At 47.9% G+C, this 22618-nt stretch overlaps 1 protein-coding gene across 1 annotated transcript in view; it reads right to left on the bottom strand.

The window, feature by feature from the left end:
* Positions 1 to 17806, bottom strand: part of SPRED2 (sprouty related EVH1 domain containing 2) — a 124247-nt gene extending 106441 nt beyond the window's left edge. The window contains exons 1-3 of the mRNA XM_067007498.1: positions 17688 to 17806; positions 15214 to 15368; positions 14436 to 15088 (exon numbers count right to left, since the gene is read on the bottom strand). Of these exons, the coding sequence (XP_066863599.1) occupies positions 14436 to 14461 (26 nt within the window). The 5' untranslated portion in view covers positions 14462 to 15088; positions 15214 to 15368; positions 17688 to 17806. The remainder of the gene's footprint in view (positions 1 to 14435; positions 15089 to 15213; positions 15369 to 17687) is intronic.
* Positions 17807 to 22618: the final 4812 nt, after the last annotated feature.

The raw sequence follows: 22618 nt of genomic DNA, 5'->3' as shown, positions 1-22618 counted from the left end.
TTTTTTTTTTTTTTTTTTTTTGCGGTATGTGGGCCTCTCACTGTTGTGGCCTCTCCCGTTGCAGAGCACAGGCTCCGGACGCGCAGGCCCAGCAGCCATGGCTCACGGGCCCAGCCACTCCGCGGCATGTGGGATCCTCCCGGACCGGGTCACGAACCCGCGACCCCTGCATCAGCAGGCGGACTCCCAACCACTGCACCACCAGGGAAGCCCTCGCCTTTTGATATACTGATAAATTGCCCTTATTAGGACAGTCAGGGGAGGAGTTCTAGTTCAGGCTGCATGCCACGAGTGGGGGCTGGACCACAGCTGTCTATTCTCCTGGTCACTGTTGTACTGCTCGATGCGGAACACGAGGAATGTGAAAGGAGGGATCTGCAGGTAAACCATTTATAACCAAACCACCTTGACCATTTGGATGATCCAGAAGCAGTGGGACGTGGAACCTGAAACCCCACAGTGCAATCTTTAGGCTCATAAGGGATCCTTTGCTCTGTGAGTAAGAAGGATGCCCAGCTGATGGAGATTAAAAGGGGGGAGGGTGTAGGACCCCAAGAGAAGGAAATTTTTAAGTACACGTTTCCCATCCTACACAAGCAGTATGAACCTTGTTATCCAAGAGGAGTCCTGACTGAGAACTATGGTTCCAAAGCAGGATTGGGAAACGGATCAAGTCTCACCACGGTAAGGTGAGGTGTGCCTTCCCAGCCTGTCTGCTGGACCGTGGGCTCTTGGGGATAGTGTGTCTTGGTTTAGGGATTGTTTTTATTCTTCCTCAAGCCTAGGTTTCTACACAGCCACCACACTTAGTAGCTATGTGGTTTGGTACATGGGATAATCCCAACTTTATCTGGAGTTAACCCGTGGGGCAGCGGCCTTACAAAAATGAAAGTAAAATGATACCATGAAAAATATTCATTATATGACCAGCTGGTCAACCCTTCCCTCCCTCTCTTTGCTGTAACAGCACCTGTTGGCTTAGAAATGTTCGGAGTTCTCACACTAGTGCGCCAAAACCGCCACCCTTCCCGTGCTGGCATCCATCGACCTCCCACCTCCCCCCACCCCCCCAAAACCTGCATATCAAATATTACTTCCTGCTGTCTATGACCACACTGCCTTGGCAGTTAACATCAAGAGCGAACACATGAAGAGAAGAGAAGGCACTGGAGCTGGGGAAGAAAGACAAGTGTAGGTAATGTTTCATAGACTTTTTTGCTAGCGCCCAGGTGCAAAAACCTTGGTCACATGTATTTCAACTTCTCATCTAAGGGCTCATTTTTTCTCCCCCCGAGTGGAGGGCTGAGGGTAGCCCTTCTCTGCTTCCACTCCCTACCCTCCTGTTCCTGAAACACACACGAGGAAGCCATCCCTGGGGACCCCTACCTGCTACCCGAAGGTGAACCACGCAGGAACAGCGTCTGGCAGCTCACCTATTCTCAACTTGTGCAGGGGCTGACGGAGGCTGACACTCTGTTCAATGTTGATGGTTCCTCACCAACACGGGCTACGTTTATCTAAATTGAACAGGTTTCCACCATCTTTTTCCTGTCTCTGGAGGGGTCAACAGCTCAGGGTAACAACTGTCATGAATGCTTAACACAGCACCCAAAATAGGACTGGAACCAAGGCCAGATGGAATCTGCTTGCTTATATATCCCAAGTCACCAACTAGCTGTGGTGTGACCCTGGGTTCGTCCCTCGACCTCTCTGGATTGCAGTTTTTCCGTAAAAGAAGGGAGCTGGCATTGTCCTAAGATACTCTCCAGTTTTATAATTTTATGGTCAAGTTGCAACCATTTTACTTCATTGAGAAAGGGCAATGTATTCTCCACTTCACAAGGGCAATTTCAATTGAGTGGTGCTGTGTTGCTGCAGAAGTAACAATGCTAAAAGCAAACAAAAAACAAACCCCCTCACCTGGTTTATTACTAGCCTGTAAGTTTGATCTACAAAGTAAGCTGGTTAATTTTGTTTCGAATTTCAGAACCGCCCTATCTTCCAATAAACCTAAGGACAATCTCTTTGGAACAAAGGTTCCCACAGCAGGGCCTACTGCATTTCATTAGAGCCAGAAGGAAAGCCCTGCCCAGATACAGGTTCTTAGTGGCCTCCCTGACTCCAGCCTAGCCTGCAGTCTCCAACTAGTTGGAATTTACTAACATATCATTTTATCACTTCTTTGCTTCAAAACTTTAAACAGCTCCATTCCACCTAAGGAACGAAAGCTCAAATACATATTTTGTTAGCCTGGCATGCAATAACCACTCAAATTTAGCCTTGCCCAACTGGACCAGCTCTTTCTCTGAGATCCCCAAGCATAAACCCAGAGGTGGAGTTTCCTCATCTGTGGAAGAAACCTTTGGACATAAGATGCCTCCTCTCCAACCTGCCTGACTCACCACTCTCCCACACCATCACCACCACCATCCTTATCTGAGTCCTTTAAAACTCAAGTCCCACCTGGTCGAAAGTGAACTCTCCCCTGGCTACTGCAGCAAGAAGTACTTGAATTTCTTCTTTGTATTTCTCTCTATTTTTAAAAAGAATAGTATACTTATAAATAAGAACAAAAGTTTTCTTAAAACAAGAACTCTCCCTATAACACTTGGAGCTACAAGAGTTCTTCAACATTATGTTACTATCCAATCCCTTCATTTTAGAGACGAGAAAGCCAAGTCCGGAGAAGCAGCTCGGCATCTTGCCGAAGGTTCACCGGGCAGCTTAGCGGCAAAGAAGTGATGGGAACCTAAGTTTCCTGACTCCCAGAACTTACTGTACATGGCAACCTGGTACCATCTTCTCTGCTACTTGGTATCCATTCAAGAGCTTCTAGTGTTGGGTATATCCTCTTTTCCACAATAGAGAGTTGTGTGCTGCCCAGCACAGGTGTTCAGTAAATGCAGGAGGGGAAAGGGGGAAGAGCTCGACGACAGAAGACACACTCCCCCAGGACCCCTTCTTAGGAGAAGACCCAACTTTGTGCCAAGTCTCTGTGGGGGGATGTCCCGACTCATTTTCAACTCCTCCCATCCACCTCTAACCAATGCCCTCTGCTTTCCTTCAGACCTTCCAACCAATCCCCAAACGGCCCGGAGCATAAACACACCCTTTGCATATGCATCCCCTACAGAATGACCACACTCGTGTCCTTACATCCAGAATGAGGGTCACAGCAGTGATTCCCAACTTTCTAAGAGTAAGTATTCAAAGGCAGAAAATTCAGGGATCAGCCCTCCTCCCCAGGGATTATAGCTGTATTTTTAAATAACTGTGAATTGAGAAAAATATCACAAACATCCACTGTGAACTCAGTACAGGCGTATTTTATTGAGGTTGTATTTGATTATTCTATAAATGTAGCTACATACATTGAAAGAGTAATACACGTACATGGCTGATGTTATGTACATATTCGCTTCACAAACAACATTTGAAGTGCTTATGGGTCCCCAGTCACTTGTCGGGCAACTGCCGGGTGGTGGCATCAGTTCAAGACTTTGGGGGGGCAGGGGGGGCGGTACCTAAATGCTGGGGAGGGACCTTAAGTCTCTTATCACCTTCCTCTGCAAGAAAAATATGATAGGCCAACGAGGGTCCACAATCAGCTCATTTCAGATTTCTCACTCCATCTACCTTCTTGTTGGAGTTATTACTTATCACAGGCGTTGGTATCTTTAGTACCTCTTTTTGGGGGAAACAAAGGGTCTTACTTCAGTCCTCTGGTCTATTCTTGGCTTTCCCAGCAATGCTGCCTCAGGTAGAAAGCCACTTTCTGATTCATATTCCGGTCTCTTCCCCATCTCTCCCCAGGAATTATCTCTAAAGAGTAAGTGCTGACAAGTGATTGATAATTTGCATTTTAACCCTATTCAAATTTGGGTAAATGGTTTAATATGCATGCTAATATTCTATCATTATTCCAATTAAGGAAACTATTATGTTAAAGTGTTTAATCAGGAGAATTAGGGAGAACTCCAGACACCTAAAATTAACCTCCAATGGTCTTGACATTCATTTCATTTAAGTGCAATTTGCCAAGCTACAAGCAACTCCCTGCCTAAAACTTCTGCTTAGGCTCGTGGGGATTCCTGATTAAGACCTAAAAGCAATTCATTTCCTAACTAGATTGCTGTCTAAAAGAATAAACTAAAAGGGCTACAATTTAAATACAATCAAGTCCCCAAGCAGTCACATTCCAGAAGACTTAAACATCATCATCTTGATCCCCAGGAACAACAATGCTATTCGCTTCAGAAACAACACAACCACTTCCTCTTTCTCTGACCTTCTCAGTTTAATTACTTCCTGTGATTTCTTCTAGGGCTGAGTGTGCCTGCTTCCCAGGGCGGCTGGCTTTCCATAGGAGACTGATTTGTCTGGAAGGTGCAGAATGCCAGCGGACAAACATTACACACAAAGTGCTGGGACTTCCTATTTCTCTTCTAGTGATGGATCTCTTGGGCCGCCTGGCATTCACCAAGAACTTTTTTTAAGCCATAAGAAGAAAAAATTCTTCCAGCACCTTCACATCTAAAATCAAGCTATACCTCAAAGCTGGAAGTCCTGCCAAGAATGGGGAAGGGCAGGCCCTTGATAACATCTCTCCGCCTGGAAGCACCACCTTCTTGTCCAATGAGCTTCTTCAATAGCTTCCAAATGCCAAGTATGTGAGGTCACCTTTGAAGACACAAACCTGGCAGCCCGGAGCTCACCATCATCACAGCCAGACAGGCTCTTGCTACTCAAAGGTCCCTGGATCTGCAGTACCAGCAGCATCGGGAAGTTTGTTTAAAATGCAGAATCTCTGGCCTTACTGAATCAGAATCCTCATTTTAGAAGATTCTCAGGTGATTCCTATGCACATTCACGTTTAATCCTCCTCTCAAAACAGCTAGGCTAAAAAGCAGGTCCAGGAGAATAGCGTGCTTTGTTAGCCATTCTGCTCACACACACTCCATCAAGGGCAAGGTGGCTGGTTCTCTTTCCAAAAGAGGTCTCTGTGGAACTGCTCTTTGTATCAGTACAGAAACGGCCACCTCAGTGGGCACTGGTTCCCTACTCCACAGAGCTGAACAGGAATGCAAGGAAGAAATGTCATCTCATAGTTACGAGGCATGTCCAGGATTCTAAACGAGTTCTAATTTCATTCACTCAACGGTAATATAAATCCAGCTGTACACGCGATAGTTTCTTTGCAAAAACTGAGGCTCTGTGAAGTCATGACACGCAATGTTGTTCTACAGACATGGGATCTGAAGTCAAAGACTGTGGGTAAAAATAACAAATCCTGCTCTGTGACCCCAGACAAGATACCTAACCTGGCTGAATCTTTTCTTTGCCTGCAGCTGTGGACCCTTCTGGCTCTTGGACATAGTCCATTCTTGTGTGAGTGCATGAGTTTATGTACATACAAGCACAAGCGCACACACACTCCCCCTAAAAATGACTCGGAGAACTTGTTAGGGGATTCTAGGAAGGGCATGTAGCTCCTCTAATGCTCTGGAGGAAGAGTTCCCTCCACCCCAAATCTGGGAATCCCAGTGCTTGCAGCTCGAGGGGGAACCCTGCAGAGGAAGAGGAAGAAGAGGGGAAACACCTCTGGCAGTCGGTCAGTCCATGATCCAGACAACACTGGCCTCACACCCCTAAGGCACATGGAAGTGCCTAGCACGCTAGAATGTAAGCTCCCCGAGGGCAGAGGGTGCTTCTGAGTCACAGCTCAGGTCCTGCTTGGCAGGTAAGGGGTCTGGAATACTGGGTGCAGTAAGCGGATGGCACTCCACAGCTAGTCGCTCCCTTTCCTCCAGCCTCACCCCCACTGCTATTTATTTTAGCCAATAAATAATTTATACATGGTTTTGCAATTAGGATCCAAGTATGCTCTAAAGTCAAGTTCTTTCGATTCAGAGAATACTACACTCCACATGGACACCTGTAATCTGGCAAATCTACTAATTTTCCTTAGTATAAAAAGACATCTAAGAACAGATGGTAGGGGCCTCAAAGCTGGTTTGCAAACAGCAAACTCCTCATCTGAAACCTGTTCACCCACAGATTAGTGAATGAGAAGGCCACCATTAAGCCTTCAGGGCCAGAAGTAACACTGAGCCAGGGCACACCACCCTGGCACAGCAGGCTTGTTTTAGAATTTGGAGCGTGAGAAAAATCCCAGATATGATTTAAACTATTAAGCAAAGGAGAGAAATTTAATGACTATGTTAAGACTATATTCACACTTATCCAGCTTCAAAAAGTCTGTAAAAATGAGTAAAATTATTGGGATGCTGATAATTAAATTAAACCTCTGGTCCAGCATCCACTTTATTCCTTGGCTAGAAATATAAAACGCGAACACCAACATGGCACGCAAGTAGACAAAACAAGCCATAAACCAGCTTACTCCTAAGAGAACTCAGCCTCACCCATTTCCACCAAGCCTATTGACTCTTGTTTTAGAGACAATTTGAACGCTGTTGGTAATATGATTTCTAGACCACAGACAGGGATGGCAAGAGCGTCAACTATATGCTACTATAGGTAAGTACACTGACTGTAAGAGTCAGTAGAGGGAAGAGGCAGAGTGTGACCAAAGCCCATGTTTCTTCCACTACCATCTTGACAACCTGCCCCTCACAGTAGTTCTGAAAAAAACAAAAACAAACAATAAAACTCAAAGTCGTGGACTTCTCTGGTGGCGCAGTGGTTAAGAATCCATCTGTCAATGCAGGGAACACAGGTTCAACCCCTGGTCCGGGAAGATCCCACATGCCGCGGAGCAACTAAGCCCGTGGGCCACAACTACTGAGCCTGTGCTCTAGAGCCCATGCATCACAACAAGAGAAGCCACTGCAATGAGAAGCCCGCGTACTGCAACGAAGACCCAACGCAGCCAAAAATAAATAAATTTTAAAAAAAAACAAACTCAAAGTCTTTTTGGATGTGGGTACAATGTGAATTGTCATTTAATTTTTTATATAAGGTAAAACTATTTTTCAATTAATGAACATTTATGTTAACCAATCAATAAATGTTTGCAGAAAGCCTACTATGGGCTCAGCACTCTGCCAGGCTATGGGTATACAGGTCAATAAGCTATTATTCCCACACCAGGAAGGGCAGATGGGCCCAGCTTCTGGGTGCATTCTCAGTTAGGGTGGGATGCAAATATTACAAAATAAACAGTGCTTATCTGAAAAATCAATACGGGAGGCCAGAGCCAAAGCAATGAGAAAAAGAAATAAGAGGAATAAACAATGAAAATGAAACACAAAGATGAACTAGGAAAGACAGTTTAAAAAACTTAGCCAGAGGGGCTTTCTCTGGTGGCGCAGTGGTTAAGAATCCGCCTGCCAATGCAGGGGACATGGTTTCGAGCCCGGGTACAGGAAGATCTCACATGCCGCGGAGCAACTAAGTCCGTGCGCCACAACTACTGAGCCCATGAGCCACAACTACTGAAGCCCACGCGCCTAGAGCCCGTGCTCCGCAAGAAGAGAAGCCACCGCAACGAGAAGCCCGTGCACTGCAGCGAAGAGTAGCCCCCACTCACTGCAACTAGCGAAAGCCAGTGCACAGCAACGAAGACCCCTGCAGACAAAAATAATTTTTAAAAAATAAAAAACTTAGCCTAATTAAGTTTTAAGCGTTTATGAATGACCACAGGGAATAAATCTAAGAATGGAAACAACAAGATCTGAAAAATGGTTATTTCAGTACAAAGAGGAGGAGCCAAAGCCATACATTTTGAAGCTGCCTGTGTTGTTTAAATCTCTTCACTCACAACTGCTAAATGCCAGGGCGAAGTCAAAATCCATTTCTCCTTAGTGCAAGTCAACATAGAAATTTTGTTTTCAAGTAAATATTCAACTACCCTTTGAAAGTAGCATAAATAACATAAACAGGATTTGCTATCATGTGCCCCCTGTGAACATATTGTTGACAAAAGATAACCTGAGAAATGAGTAATTACAAAACAGTTGGTTCTTAATTTAGTCAACTCCTATGCCAGTTAATATCAAATATTTTACTAAGATCCAGGCCTGACTTCCTTTCCCTGACAAGGAACACCAAGCCGTGGTAACAATCTTCCATGCCTACTAGGGCAAGCACACAGACAACGCATTTCACAGAGCACAGGTGTTGTGCACCAGTGCAAAACATTCCTTCTACTCCAGCGACTAAAAGCCCTAGACAATGCCTTAAAAAATCATCAGTGTTCTAGCCTTGAATATTGATCAAAAAGAAACATTTACAAGAATGGTTAATGAGTTTATCAAGATGACTGGGTCTTTTAAAAAAAAATCAGCCCAATTTACTTAAGAGAAAACAAGCCAAAACTGAACACAAAAACTTCCTGCTCTGCCTCTATTATCAACTTGTTCAGTTTCTGAGGATTTTGCTGTTAGATTGTGTATTTGCGTTCATCCCCACAATATAAGAACTCTGCCAATAGTGGAGTTCATCAGCACAGCTGTCTCCAACTTCAAGTGTTAGGACTCCATCAGAACCCTATAGCTACTGCAAATTGTTAATACTGTGTTTTCTGCCGAGACTCTCCTGCAGAGGCAGAAACACAGGCCCTGGCGTATTGTGTTTAAGGTGTTCTACTTCCCAGTCCTCACAATAGTGATTGGAATAAAAATGGTTTTGAGCTGTCAATCACAGATCACCACCATCGTATAGTTCTGCACCCAATTTCCACAAGACATGCCAGGGGCTTCAGGTGAACACGGAGTTTCTGAGAAGGAGGCTTATACACAACCTAAGTTAACCAAATATGACAACTGTAATTATTACATTAGTCAGCAGGGGCAAAACAGCATTTTAAAATAATCAAATCCATTTTTTAATTTAATAGATCTTTATTAAAAGCAACCACAATGTGCCCAATGGTATTGGGACAACAGTTAGAAAACCAGGCAGTTAAGAGGTAAACCTAAATCCCAAAAGCTCATGTTCTGGGACAGAATCTAGCTGGGTATAAGTCCAACTCTAAATGGTGATAACTGTCATACAGTGTGGGAGGAAAATGCTATAAAGAGCCCACGGTTTTGACTTAGGGAGTCGGGGTGGGGAAAGTCTAGGAGGACCTCATAAGAGGAATGACTCAGAGCTGGCTGGCGGGGGGAATGAGCAGAATTTCACTTGTTGGAGAAGGAAAGGAAGAAAGATGACTCTGGAATAAACAGCACAAGCAAGGAGATTGTTGAGCAGAATAGTATTGGTACTGATACTGATCCACTTTTTATACATGTTTTTGGTTAAAGGGACTGGAAAAAAGGTAGCATTTGTTAAGATCCCTGTGGAAACAAACCCAGCAGATGGAGGTTAGTCCAGGCCCACCACCTAACAAGACATACAGCCTTGCAGTAGGCATTTAACTTATACAATGACAATGTCTTTATATACTGACAATGTCCTGGCTTATAAGCTTGTTAAGGTCTTTCCAAGTTTTTTGTTTTGTTTTGCTTTCAGGCTTTTCTGAGGAAGAGACCAAGATTCCAATACTGCGTAGTCAACTCTATTTTCAACATTTAAGGATTCTATTCAGGTAGAGTAGAAACACATACACTTTTTTTTTTTTTCCCTCCGGTACGCGGGCCTCTCACTGTTGCGGCCTCTCCCGTTGCGGAGCACAGGCTCTGGACGCGCAGGCCCAGCGGCCATGGCTCACGGGCCCAGCCGCTCCGCGGCACGAGGGATCCTCCCGGACCGGGGCACGAACCCGCGCCCCCCGCATCGGCAGGCGGACTCTCAACCACTGCACCACCAGGGAAGCCCCACACCCCCATTTTTAAAGGCTAATGCATAGAAAATGGATCAATACTTGGAACGGGTCTAATTACCACAACTCATTTCAATGACTGTAGAGCGAACATTCCAGTAATAATCAACTCTGAATTCACACTCCTCCCATTATCTTAAGGTGTATCACAGAATGCTCAGGCCCAAGTTTATTTAAATTCACTTTAATTCAGTATGTGCTTCATAGCATTTTCTGGGAAGATAAGAGAAATGAAAAAAAATATAGCAATGACAGACTGTCATCAATTCAGAAGAATTAGGGACAGCGTGACTGTCAGAAACAGTGTGAGCTCTGAAGTCAGAATGACTAAGGCTGACCACCCTCTCCCATTCTGAGACAGTACCTCATGGTGCTTTAAAAACACAGTCCTTCCTGAGCCAGGCTGCTGAGTTTACTTAACCTCTCTGGGCCTTGATTTCCTCACCTATAAATGGAGGTAATAAAACCATCTACTGCATAGCATTGTTGAAAAGACTAAATGAGTAAAGTGCTATAAAAGATATTTGCTCTCTTCAGCTTCCTCATCAGTTAAATGGGGTAACATCTCCTTCACAGGGTTATTTGAAAGTGAGCCTGTAAGAAACCTATCTCAGTGCCCAGGACAGAGCTGACACCAGACACCTGTTATTCCTAGTGTGGGCTGCAAGCTTTACACAGGCTGGCTCATTTAATTCCCACGGCAACTCCACAAAATCAGTAATATTTATTCCCATTTTATTCACTCAGATACAAGCAAAGTGAGAGATACATAAGTAACTTGCCTTAGATCAGAAAGTGACCAAATGGCTAAGCCTTGAGCCATAAGATTATGTTACAAATGCATTTAAAGCAGGATCTTCAGCCCTTGGCTAAAATAACCAGTTAGAAAGACATTTTTCAGTCAACTGAGACTGAGAGTTAAAGACATCAGGGAATTATTCTTAATTTTGTAAAGTGTGATCATGGTATTGCGGTTTCACAGGATAGTATGCTCGTCTTTTGGAAAGTAAGCTCAAGTAATTGGCTATGAGAGTTCTAATGTCTAATTTCTTTGAAATGCTTCAGCAAAAATATTAAAGCCTTTTGTTAAAAAAAAATGGGAAATCTTCCAACATTAGGGAAAATATGAGTGAGGGCAGAGCTACAAATCCATTCTCAGCAAGATGTGTGTTGCAGAGAAGAGTTCATGAACAAAATAGAAAGCTGAATGGTAGCCAGGTGTCTCCTGAGTTACAGCTGCTTGAGAAGGGTTTCTTCATTTTGTCTGCAAATTTCCAAATCATTTATAACCATGGTCAAATGATTTAAGAATACAGACGGAATACATATGATTTAAAAAAAAAATTTCCACTCCCTGTATACAAAAGACCACTTTGAATAATTTATTGATGCTCTTTAATTTTTCAATTATTAAAAAAAAAATCTGTGGAGTTGTAAATCTTAACATGCATTTCTATCTGGAGTGGGATCAAAAAAGGATCAGGGTATTTTCAATATGGAAGCTGTTGTTTAGGACCATCAGCGAAAAGAGGATTCCTGAATTTATGAGCATGTATTTATTAGAGAGCACTTTTATTTTTCTGTTTTCTTTTCTTTTTTGGCCGTACTGCACGGCTTGCAGGATCTTAGTTCCCCCACCAGAGACTGAACCCGGGCCACAGCAGTGAAAGTACAGAGTCCTAACAACTGGACTGCCAGGGAATTCCCTATGGAGGAGTTTTAAACTGACATGGAAAAGAACATTAGAAGACAAAACTTATTATTTTTTAAAAATTAAGCATGATTTTACCAGTTGCAAGACTGAGTTATTGTATTCTGATGCTAAATGTAACGTCCTTAAACACCTGTATTGTGTAATAAAAACCTTAAATATATGTGGACTATCAGGAAAATCTATTTTACCTAAGGCACAAATATATCTCTCAAGTCTCCAGTTTGATGTCACTTCCTTATAAGTAACACACCTTGTCTACTTCCGAAAGATTATGAGGGACCTCAAACATAAAACCATTAGAAAATAGGAGACTGTAATCAATATAGAGGAGCAGTAAATAAATCTAGCAAAAACCTGAGCTAATATGGCTACCATAATCAAGCAAAAATTTTAGCTGAGCTTCCAGAAAGTGGTAGCAAAAACAAATAAAACAAAAAAGCAATCACAGCTAGCTCTGTAACTCAGAGAGAAACCTTCTTCCTGGCACCAGCATTTAAAAGGAATTTTTTCAGAGGGATCATTACATAAGAACGTTGAACAATATAATGCACAGAGTCCACAAATGGCAGTTTACAGCCTAAACAGCCCGTTTTCTTACCAGGCATTTCTTGTCTCATGACAAGGTCATTACATTAAAAGAAATCCCGAGAAGGCCACTTCTGCAGTGGGCTAAGGTGCCACAGCTTTCTGATTCTCTAACTGAAACCAGAACCTGTCCTCAAATATCCATTGTCTCAACTGGGCTTCTGACAGCAGTGGGGGCAGGCAGTTCCATGCTGAACTGCTCAGAAAGCCTGGAAGAGAGAGATTTATTTCTTGCTGGTGATTCCACCTGAAATCCCTTTGCTTTGGATACCAGATGGGGTAGAATGTACAGCTGACCTGCTGCCCTGAAAAGGGAGCGGCCAGGCCAGCATCCCCAAGGGATGGAGCCAAGGAACCCAATCTAGGGTGGTGAACCAATCTCCAACAAGGGCAGAGCATGGCAACTGTCCCTCCCAGCTACTACCGCTAACTGTGTGTGCAGGGACAAACAAGGACCCATAAAAAATACCTGTTTATTAGTCAAGTCCAAAAAGGGGCAAGGCGCAGAAGCATATTCCTCCCCCTGCTCCATGTCAGCCCTCGAAGGTCAACATTTTACGATTTCTAGAAACAGTCTATGAAGGCAAAGCAAAAGGTCTAAAATAGAAAGACCAGCAGATGTGGTGGGGCAGCGGACACGCACACCAGGCGGGATCCTCTCCAGCTACAGACGCGTGTCCGGCAGACCAGGAGTTACTGCAGTCAAAGCTCCCTGGGGACCCACAGAAAGGAAATTCCCTTTCCCAAACACCAACCCTCCCAACACCCCCTCCCGCCCAGCCTGGTGACAGCAGACGCCAAAGGATAAAGGGGCATTAAAAAAAATAATAAAGTGAGTAGATTCTTAAGAGCACAGCATTCTGTCACCTGCTGCATAGCTCTCAACGCCGGCCAGCCCTGAGTCACTTCCCCTCTCTGCCCCGGGTCTCAATGCTCGCGGGGGCAAAAGACCCGGGGCGGCCTCGGGCGGGGGCTACCCTCAGCCCCCACGCCCCTGCACACACGTGCGGGGCCTCCCTGCAGGCAAGTCCCGGCGGCTGCAGACCAGCTCTCTACGCCCCGGCCAAAGAGCCCCAGCCGGCGCCGCCACTACCTTGGCTAATGGCAGCTCTGAATGAAAGAAGCCGAGGCAGGCTCCGGATTTATGAATGTGCAGGGGAGGAGGGGAGGGATATCATGTGACAATAAAGGAGACCGTCTTATTCACAAAAAAAAAAAAAAAAAAAGGTGGCTGGCGGCGGGCACAGCCACTGAGCAGAGTCGGCCGCCGCGGTGCGGTGACCGATCGGACCCGAAGCCGACGACCTCAGGCACGGGGCCGCGCGGCCCAGATTCTATTGCACCCGCGATCGGAAACGCCTCGGGCGCGGGTGGGAGAAAGCCAAACCGGACTCGGCGACCAGGGAGCCGGAGGGAGCTGCACCTTGGCCCGGGGCTGGAGAAAGACACGGGTCCCGCGGGAGGCAGCGGGTCCGCCGGAAAGACCCTCCAGCGAAGCGCCCCGATCATTGTTCCCCTCGGGCCCGCGGGCCGGGCACGCACGCGTGTGCACGCGCACACGCACAGATAAACACACACACACACAGATACATACACACACGTGTCCGCAGCGCGCTGCCCCGCACGCTCCCGCCCGCCCCCGCCGCACAACCTCTGATCCGCCCAGCGAGCAGCCCAGACCCCGCGGGACGCCTGTGCTGGGCCCGCCGGCGCGTGCACACACACTCACACGCGTCGCGGGACCCCCTGGGCGGCTCCAGCACGCCGGCCCGCGCGGGGACCCGGGCGCACGCAGACCCCCGCGCAGCCCGCGCCCAGTCCTCCCTGTGCTCCGCGGTGTTTTTTATGAATGAAAATGTGGTATGCAAATGAGAGCGATTCAGGAAAACGACATGGCGGAGCCTCGGCCCCAGTGGGCTCCCAAAGGGACCGCGGGGCGAGCGGCGGTTGGGAGAGCCACAAAGTCACCGTGTAAAAACCCACCGATCCCGGGAAGCCGGAGCGGGGGTGTCAGGTCTTCCGCTCCCGCCGCCGAGGATCTCGGCGGGAGGGGTGTTTGTGAGTCCCCGGACAGGGAACGGGGACCGCCCCGAGGTCACCCGCGCGCCCTTGGCCCCCGCAGCGGCCACCAGCCCGCCGACCCAAGGCGCGCCCCCGCTGGCCCGCAGCAGTTTTCGCCCCCTCCTCACTTCAACAAGCGGGAAATCTCGCGTCCCAAACCCCACAGGCCAGCGAGTCGCTGCACCACACGCCAAGTTCACCCAACCAGAGTCCCCGCCCGCGTCCTCAGCCCTGGCCCCCACGCTGCCCCTGCGGGGCACCCTCGTCCCACCCCGCGGCCAAACTTACTCGTCCGGGTGTGTTTCTTCGGTCATTTTCCTGTTCACCTAGACGCCTGTCCCGCGGCGGGCAGCTTTGCTCCCTTCATCTTCCTGTCTGCTCACCCCCCTTCTTCACATCTCTGGAGATCGCCTGATTTGGTTGGGGGGAGCTGCTAGAGATGAAGGGGACGCCGCAGAAGGCAGAAGGGGAAGCAGGGCGACTGGAGTGCGGGGTGAGGTCTGGGGGAAGGGGTGCACAGGCAAGCTTCGGGGGGGGGAGTGAGCGCCGCAGTGCCGAGGGGCGAGACGGGCGGGGGCTCCGGGGGCGGGCGGAGAGGAGAGATTTGGGCAGGGGACAGCGATGGGGGAGAGGAGGAGAAAAACAAGCGCGCCGTGGAGCGGCGGGGACCGCTGAGAGCAGGAGGAGAGGGCCGGCCGCGGGTGGGGGCTTGGTCCTGGGTTGCCCCCGGAGAACCGGGCCAATCACGGTTCCGGGGAGCGCTCGGCAGTCGGGGGAGGTGCGCCTGGAAGGCGGTGCAGGGCGCCCGGTACGAGCCCCATCTCTTGACTCCGCCGATTTACTCCATATTGGATTCTCACCGCCGCCAACAGGAGGAGGAAGTAGGGCGGAAGCGATGACGTCTTCCCAGCGGCCAGAGGTGGTGGAGTGCAAAAAGCTTCCTACTTGCGACCGAAAAAAAAAAAAAAAAAAAAAAACTTTGTTCCGTCTACTGAGCATGCCCGGCTTCCTCCCCCCCCCCTCCCTCCTGGCTTCCACTCCCGGAGGAGCCCCGGAGCGGAGTTACTTGCGCCGCGTCTAATTCCGGATCCTTCTTCGTTAGCGCTCCGGGTTTTACGATGCCCGAGAGGAGGGAGGAGGCGGCAGCCGCAGAGTCGCACACATCTGGCTCCCGGTTGGTTCCCTCCCTCCTTCGAAACCCCTGGATTAAAAATCGGAGGACTGGGGGGAGGGGGGGAGGAAGGGGGGAGGGGGAAGACGAGGAGCTCAGAGGAGGGCCTGAGGGGTGCTCGCGATCAGAAGACCAACTATCCCCGACCTTGGGGCGGGAGGGTGGGGGGGCGGCACAGGTGCCTTTGCCAAGATTCTGAATGTCAGAGGCTTTTCAGTTTCACGTGAATCTTATGATCTTTTTTTTTCTTAGTAGGGGAATGGGCAATTTTAAGGAATCATTATTTGTACATTGAAAAAAAGAAATCCAACACAACCCAGAAACGTTTGCATTCCAGTAGGAATGAAAGATTTTCCCAGTTTAAAAGGTAAACCCAAATATGTTTTTAAAATTATTCAGTAAATTTGTCTCAAGTTGGTGGAGGATGGCCCTTGTCCCAGGCCCTTGAACGCCACAATTCCTGGCCCAGAGGTTGCCAGCTGCATGGGCTTTGGCACAGTGAGATGGGGAGATGGAGAGCTCCTCGATCCCTGCTCCCCCTCCACCTCCCCTTTGTTTTTAAATTATTTTTCCTGCCTTGGCCTGGGACCATGGGCCTGCATGGGCCTGCACTTTCTAAAACAGCATTGTCTAGGCAATGGGCAGGCAACCTAAACAACTGTAACAGGATCTTTGCTTGGCTTGATGCTCTGCTGTTGCAGTCTTGAAATTCTTTATGGTGTTTGAACAAGGGGCTTTCACGTTGTTACTCTGCAGTGGGTCCCACAAATTCCACAGCTATTGGATATTTCCTTCTGGGGTCTTGCTAGGGAGCAAGAGATGCAGTCTCTGCCCCTTCCTGATCTCCCAGTGCAGTACTTTTCTATCCTCCTGAATGTGCCAAGACACTACGCAGAGATTTTTAACTTAATAGCAACCACTGAACAAATTAAGAGAAGATTATATGCCTCAAATGTAGTATACCTAAAGTGTACATGCATGCATTTGGACAGCCACAAGTACTCCAAAGATAGAATTTCACCTTGAGTCAAGGAAAAGCTAGTGGTTTACCCTAGGCTTCGTGTTTACGATAACCATGATCTTGGTGGACATGGATTGGGTTTCACCCGCCCTTGATGCTGAGTGCTGGTGTGTGGTGGTGAAAAGGGCACTAGACAGGGGAGGAACACCGGGGTTCTGGTTTTCTCCTAGCAGCCCTGAGACCCTGAGTGAGGTTTTTAGCAATTATTCAGTTTCTTTATGAAACAAAGATAACAAGGCCACGCTTGTCCTTCTGTTTTTGAGGCCGTTGAGGGTCTATGAGAAAGCACTGAACAAAGGAAGACCTCGTTGTTGTCTAAATCCCCATAAGGCTAAGGCATCTACCCAGTTCTCACCTTTGCCCATTGTTGCTTTTCTCAACAATGTTTGAAAGAGTTCCCACTCATTCATTCCTGAACTTCCAGGAACATGGACATTTGTCCATGTCAAAATTATCCACCCAATGGGCATCTCTTCGGTGCCACCCTCCAGTTTCAGAGTACTCAAATGGCAAGGTGGCAGGTGAGGTGATTATTAATTTCTGCAGGTAGGCAAGCTGATTCTGTGTTATCACAACTCATTCATCCAGGTCCCTGCTAATAGCAGTGAATGACTAGCCCAACCCAGGGACCAGGCAGCCCGAGGAGAAAAAGAAAACATTCCAAGGTCCAGGAGTAACCAGGTCCCAAATTGGTTGTCCTGCTGCCAGACTCCAGCAGGTCCTTAAGTTCTCTGAGCCTCGGGTTCAGTGTCTGTAGTGTCTGGATAATTCCCACAACAGAGTCGTTGGGAGGATTAAATGGCTATAAAGTGAAGGCACTGTGTTAAGCACTCTGCAAACAGGAGATTAATGGCAACCAGTTCTTCCCTCTAGCCAGTGGATTACCAAACGCTCCGCCCACCACTCCTGGTCCTCTGTGTTCCTCTAAAGAAAACCTTGCAATTCTCTTCTGCCTTTTTCATTACCCAAAAGGGGCCTTTTGATGAAAATGTTCCTAGCAGGTCACCTCTTGGTCCGCCCCATCAATTGCTAACTAACTGTGACTCCGGCAGCTCCAAAAATAAATGGCGGTAGTGGGCGAATAACTTAGATGTTTTTTGACCTATCAGGGTGTTATCAAAGTCTACTGGATTGTTCCCAGAATAGGGGGTATCACGGATTCAGGACTTTAATTTAATGACATTGCTGAAAGAGCTAAATACCCGCATCCCGGTCTCTCCCACACAACCAGCGAAACAAGGGGCAGGCAAATAAAACCAAGGGTGTCTCGTACAGCATCAAAAGTAATATTGATCTGCTCACAACTTCACGCTAACCCAGCGGAGCCCCCAGTAGGACCCCCACCTACCCGCCTCTCAACCGGAGTCCGGGGCCTGGGAGCACCCCCTCCCGAATCCTCCTCGCCAGCCGCCTGGAAAGCCTGGAGCCCGGAACTCGAGCGACCCTTGGCGACCGCCGGACGGGCATGCTCAGTAGACCCGCAGGTCTCCTTTAAGTCGGAAGCCGGCCGCGGCCCCCGCCCCCTCCCGCCCCGCGAGGGCGCGGGGAGAAGCGGACATTTTCTCCTTTTCAGCAATCTGCTCTTTCTTGTCCTTCGCCCCCGCTCTGCGTCCTCCCACTTCTCGCCCGTCGGGGTCCGGTAGGGCGGGGAGTGTAGATCTCCCCGGGGTGGCCTGGTGATAATCAGTCCCCTTCCCCTCCCGGGGGTGTGGAGGCGTGGGATAGGGGGTGACTGGGGGAGGACTCCACTGTGCCCTAAGGTTTGTGCTGCCCGGCCGCGGCCCGCAGGAGCCCCCCTACTGCCGCGGCTCCCCCCGCTCCCCGCCCCGCGAGGCGGGCGCAGCTGCGTCCCGCCTGTCCTCACCTCACCCCCATTCTGCCCCTTAGGTATTTCTCAATGACCGGCGCTCGGAGGACACTTCCGACCCGGGAGGGAGCGGGTAGTATTAGCTCCAGCTTTTATCAGTTTCTTCCGGCCTGCAGGGAGCCCAGCCCTGCGCTCAGTTTGGCCGCGCCCGGGTGCTTTTATTATTCTGTTTAAATAAGCAGTCGTGTGTGCCAGGGTGTGCCAAGCGACTTTGCAGCCTGGCTGCCTCCCCCCAGACCCGCCGGCCGGAATGGAAACCCAAGCTCTCTCGTAATGAAGGGGATGATGCAAACTTAGAAACTGACCCGGCACCCGGGAATGATGCCCCACCCCCACCCTTGGCGCGCGGCGTCCCAGTACGGGCATGAATGGCTGGAGCCCGATTGCATAATCGGCGCGGTATATATAGCCGGCGGGCAGGCCGCTGACGCGCTCCTGCGTCCTGTTATCGTGAATACTTCATCATCTATGGCGTTGGCTCCCGGGTCATTTTCCCTTTCAGCTGTAAGACAGGGATTTTAAATAGCAGAGATGAAAGGCTCTTGTCCCTACCTCCCTCCTCCCTTGAGTTCATGTATTATGAATGAAACCTCGCTGCTTCCTGAAATCCCTACTTCAGGTAGGAGAGAGGCTCAAAGTCAAGGGTCAGGGCAGCGGTCCACCGAACCTCGTGTGTGTGTGTGTGTGTGTGTGTGTGTGTGTGTGTGTGTGTGCGCGCGCGCGCGCTCGCATCCGGGAGGGAGAGAGAGCAAGAGGTGATTGACAGGACTGGGCAACCTTCTCGTTGAGAAAACGTAACCGCTTAGGGTTTGCCCCTGGAGTTTCAGTTTACAACTCTACAGCCTCAATTTATGAGTAGATTATGCAAAGGGTCCTTTCGGCTGTGGGCTGTGGCTGCTTGCTCTCCCTCAGAAGGCCTCGCTTCTGTAGAAGTGCTGTTTCACTCGGAGGAGCTGGTTCCCTTTCCCCTCGGAGGCAGCAAACATCCCCGGCTGTCAAAGCCCTGGGGACATTTGAGGTCTGGGAGAAAAGCAGTGCAACGGGTGTTTAGCCATTCTCTTGTTCTAGAGCTCTTCTTAGAAGTTTCAGCTATGTCCAAGGATGAGGAAGTATAAAAACTTATTCTTTCCAACTGTATTTCACAAATATGGGGTCATTTTAAAGATGACAGTATGCAGAGGGGTTTTTTACCCCTTCTCTTAAACACCAAGTTTCAACTTATTTTCTCAAAATAAAATGACTGGTTCTTCATAAATGCATTTCTGGCATGTGAAAGGCAGTGGTCTGGTCATTATTTTTCAAACTGGAGGCCCATTCCTCCAACCTGCATTTAAAGTGCTAGGTGCTTTGTGAGGCTATGGGGATACAGTGGTCAATGAACCTCCTGCCCTCCAGGGTTTCCGTTAGGTGGGGCAACAGTCCCGTAAAGAAAGCATTAGGACAATGGCATAACTGCTCTAAAATATGGGGTAAGCAGGAGAAAAAGCAGAGGTCAGGGAAAGGAAGGCTGCCCAGAGGAAAGGGTGTTTGAGCCAGATCTTGAAGGAAGGTGAGAGGGCGTAGATAACTGACCCAAAGGCCCTAAGGTGTTACAGTGTGGGGAGCCAGGGTAACAGAGAGGCCGAGGAGAAGGGCAGTCAGGGAGGCAGCAGAGACCATGCTAAAGGAAGTTAGACTCTCCTGAAGTCTTGGAACCTTTTGCAGCAGGTTCACAGCTGAGCTTTGTCCAGTCCCAGCTCTTTGCAAGGGCCCCTATAGTTATGCAAATATAAGGTAAGTGGGCATCCATTGTTTGGGGGTTTGCAAACTGATAGCCCCTGGGTCAGATAAGGCCCCAGATAAATTTTGTTTTGCCTGCTTTTTTAAAGAAATCAAGCTAACAGTTTGAAATCAGAATATTTCACATAAAAATCAAGATTTTTAGCTCCTCCTGAAAAAAACTCCAAAGATGTGGGGATGTTGAGTGCCAAATTCTTGCTTGGTAACAGTTGATTGTATCAGAGTGGTTGCTGCCGTGTCTGTCGGGCTTCTGGCTCCTGTAGGCATTTGAGTTTTTGACCTCAGACATAAAAGAATCCTTTATGACTGGATCATTGCCCCACTCTGAGACCCCAGGTAGGCAGACGGTGGCACTAGGTACACAGCATTTTAAATGAGGAGCCTCTGGTCTCTTGGGAGGAAAGACACCAATCTTCAATCTCCTACCCCAAGACTCTCTATTATAAATTAGGCCAAACATGGTGGTTTAGAATGGGCTCAGTCATAGCCCAGTGGCAGGGAAGCAATGAGGCCCCTAAAATAACAACGCTAATCCCCAGCTCAGGCTCTGTTTCTGGGGAACTCAACCTAAGATCTCTGCCAACAGGGCAGGTGAGGTTCAAGTGATCCACTGGAAAACTCCCCAAATGGGATCATGTTTGTACCCTAAATTTAGGGAGCAGCTTATATAAGTTACATAACCACTTTAAGCAGGGAATGCTAGACTCAGATTTACATTATTAATAGATTACTCCAGGCATGGAGGATGGTTTGCAGGAAGCAAAGCAAAGACTGGTTAGGGAGAATTTTTCTTCTTCTACGACAGAAATAACAATGCATGACAAAGCACAGTGGCATTGGCCATGGAGAGGGAAAACTAATTCCAAAGACACAGATGGGATGGAAATGACTTGGCTTTATGATCTATTAGATATGGAGACTAATGGAGAGGTCTGGGATAACTTCCAAGTTTTTGACTTGGGAAATTGGATTGATCTTAGTGCCTTTGACATGATTAGGGTAACAGGAGGAGGGCTTGATCACCAATAGACAGTTGCTACCACTCAACTCTGAGACCCACAAAATAGGTCAGGGATTGAGGGATACAGGGAGGCCAGAACATAGGAAAGCAGAACCTAGAGATGGAGATGGAGGGACAGTTCCCTGAGGACATCAGTTGAGCAACTGGATTCAACCTTGCCTGAAGCTTGAGGATGATCTGGACTGTTTAGATCAAGTTGGGCTTCTGTCACTTATAGCCAACAAATTTCTAACTACCAAAATAGAAAGCCATATTTAGGATAGTGAAAAAGATTGAGAGGAACTAAGGAATGGAACATAAGGGAATTTTAGAATGTATGTTTGCTGTTTGCAATTTAACATAGGGACATCTGGGGTCAGTGCCAGGGAATTTCATAGAGATTCTGATTTAATAGAACAAATTTCTCCCAGGAAGTTAGTCAACATTTTATGAGTTGCACCAACCTCTCTTTTTGGCCTTAGCATCCCATTGTCACCACCTTATTTCACATCTCCAGCTCCCTTCTCACTCTTAATATCATGTCTCATTTTTACTACCTTTATTCCCCAGCCCCTTTCTTCTGTAAAGCTCATAACTGAGAAAGGATGCTTAATAATATAAGAGAATATGAACTTTTAGAATTGGAAGAAAATTAAAGATCATATGTTTGTGCCAACCAAATGTTTTACCCAAGCTTTTGGGAATGCGTAAAAGGAAAAGAGGAAAACAAAACTCAGTAAGATATGGTCCCTGTATCAGTTAGCTTTCGCTGTATAACAAACCACCACAAGGGACTTCCCTGGCGGTCCAGTGGTAAAGACTCTGTGCTTCAACTGCAGGGGGCTCAGGTCTGATCCTTGGTCAAGGAACTAAGATCCCACATGCTGTGTGGCCAAAAAACAAACAAACAAAAGAAAACACAAAATTTTGTGGCTTAAAACAATAAACATTTTATTATCTCTCATGAGTGTCTGGTCTTTAGACCAGGTGACTGTTCTGGCCTCGGCCAGCTCAGCTGGGGCTGGATGATCTAGGATGGTCTCTTATGTATCTGGTGATTGGCAGGCTGACTGGTCTAGCCTGAGCTGGACTAGCTCATCTCTGCTCCATGTGATCTGTTATCTTCCAGTAGACCTGCCCAGATTAGATCACATGGCAGTGGTGGCAGTGTTCCCAGATCAGCAAGAGGGCAAACCCCAAAGTACATGCATTTTTCAAGCCTCTGCTTGCATCACATTTGTTTATACTATCTCATTAGCCAGAGAAGTCACATAGCCAACCCAGAGTCAAAAGTCAAGAAGCAGGGAATTAGAGTCTCCTTCTTGACCAGAAGAGGGGCAGAGTCACATGGCAAGGGATGTACATACAAGGATGAGAGGAATTTGTAACCTTTTTTTTTTTTTTTTTGTGATATGCGGGCCTCTCACTGTTGTGGCCTCTCCCGTTGCGGAGCAAAGGCCCCGGACGCGCAGGCTCAGCGGCCATGGCTCACGGGCCCAGCCGCTCCGCGGCATGTGGGATCTTCCCGGACCGGGGCATGAACCCGTGTCCCCTGCATCAGCAGGCGGATTCTCAACCACTGCGCCACCAGGGAAGCCCTGTAACCATTTTTATAGTCTACTTCAAATTTCAA

Source organism: Kogia breviceps, chromosome 11 (assembly GCF_026419965.1).
Source record: "Kogia breviceps isolate mKogBre1 chromosome 11, mKogBre1 haplotype 1, whole genome shotgun sequence".
In the NCBI taxonomy this organism is placed as follows: domain Eukaryota; kingdom Metazoa; phylum Chordata; class Mammalia; order Artiodactyla; family Physeteridae; genus Kogia; species Kogia breviceps.
Note: the sequence above shows the minus strand (reverse complement) of the source record. Positions and strands in the feature narration are given on the sequence as shown.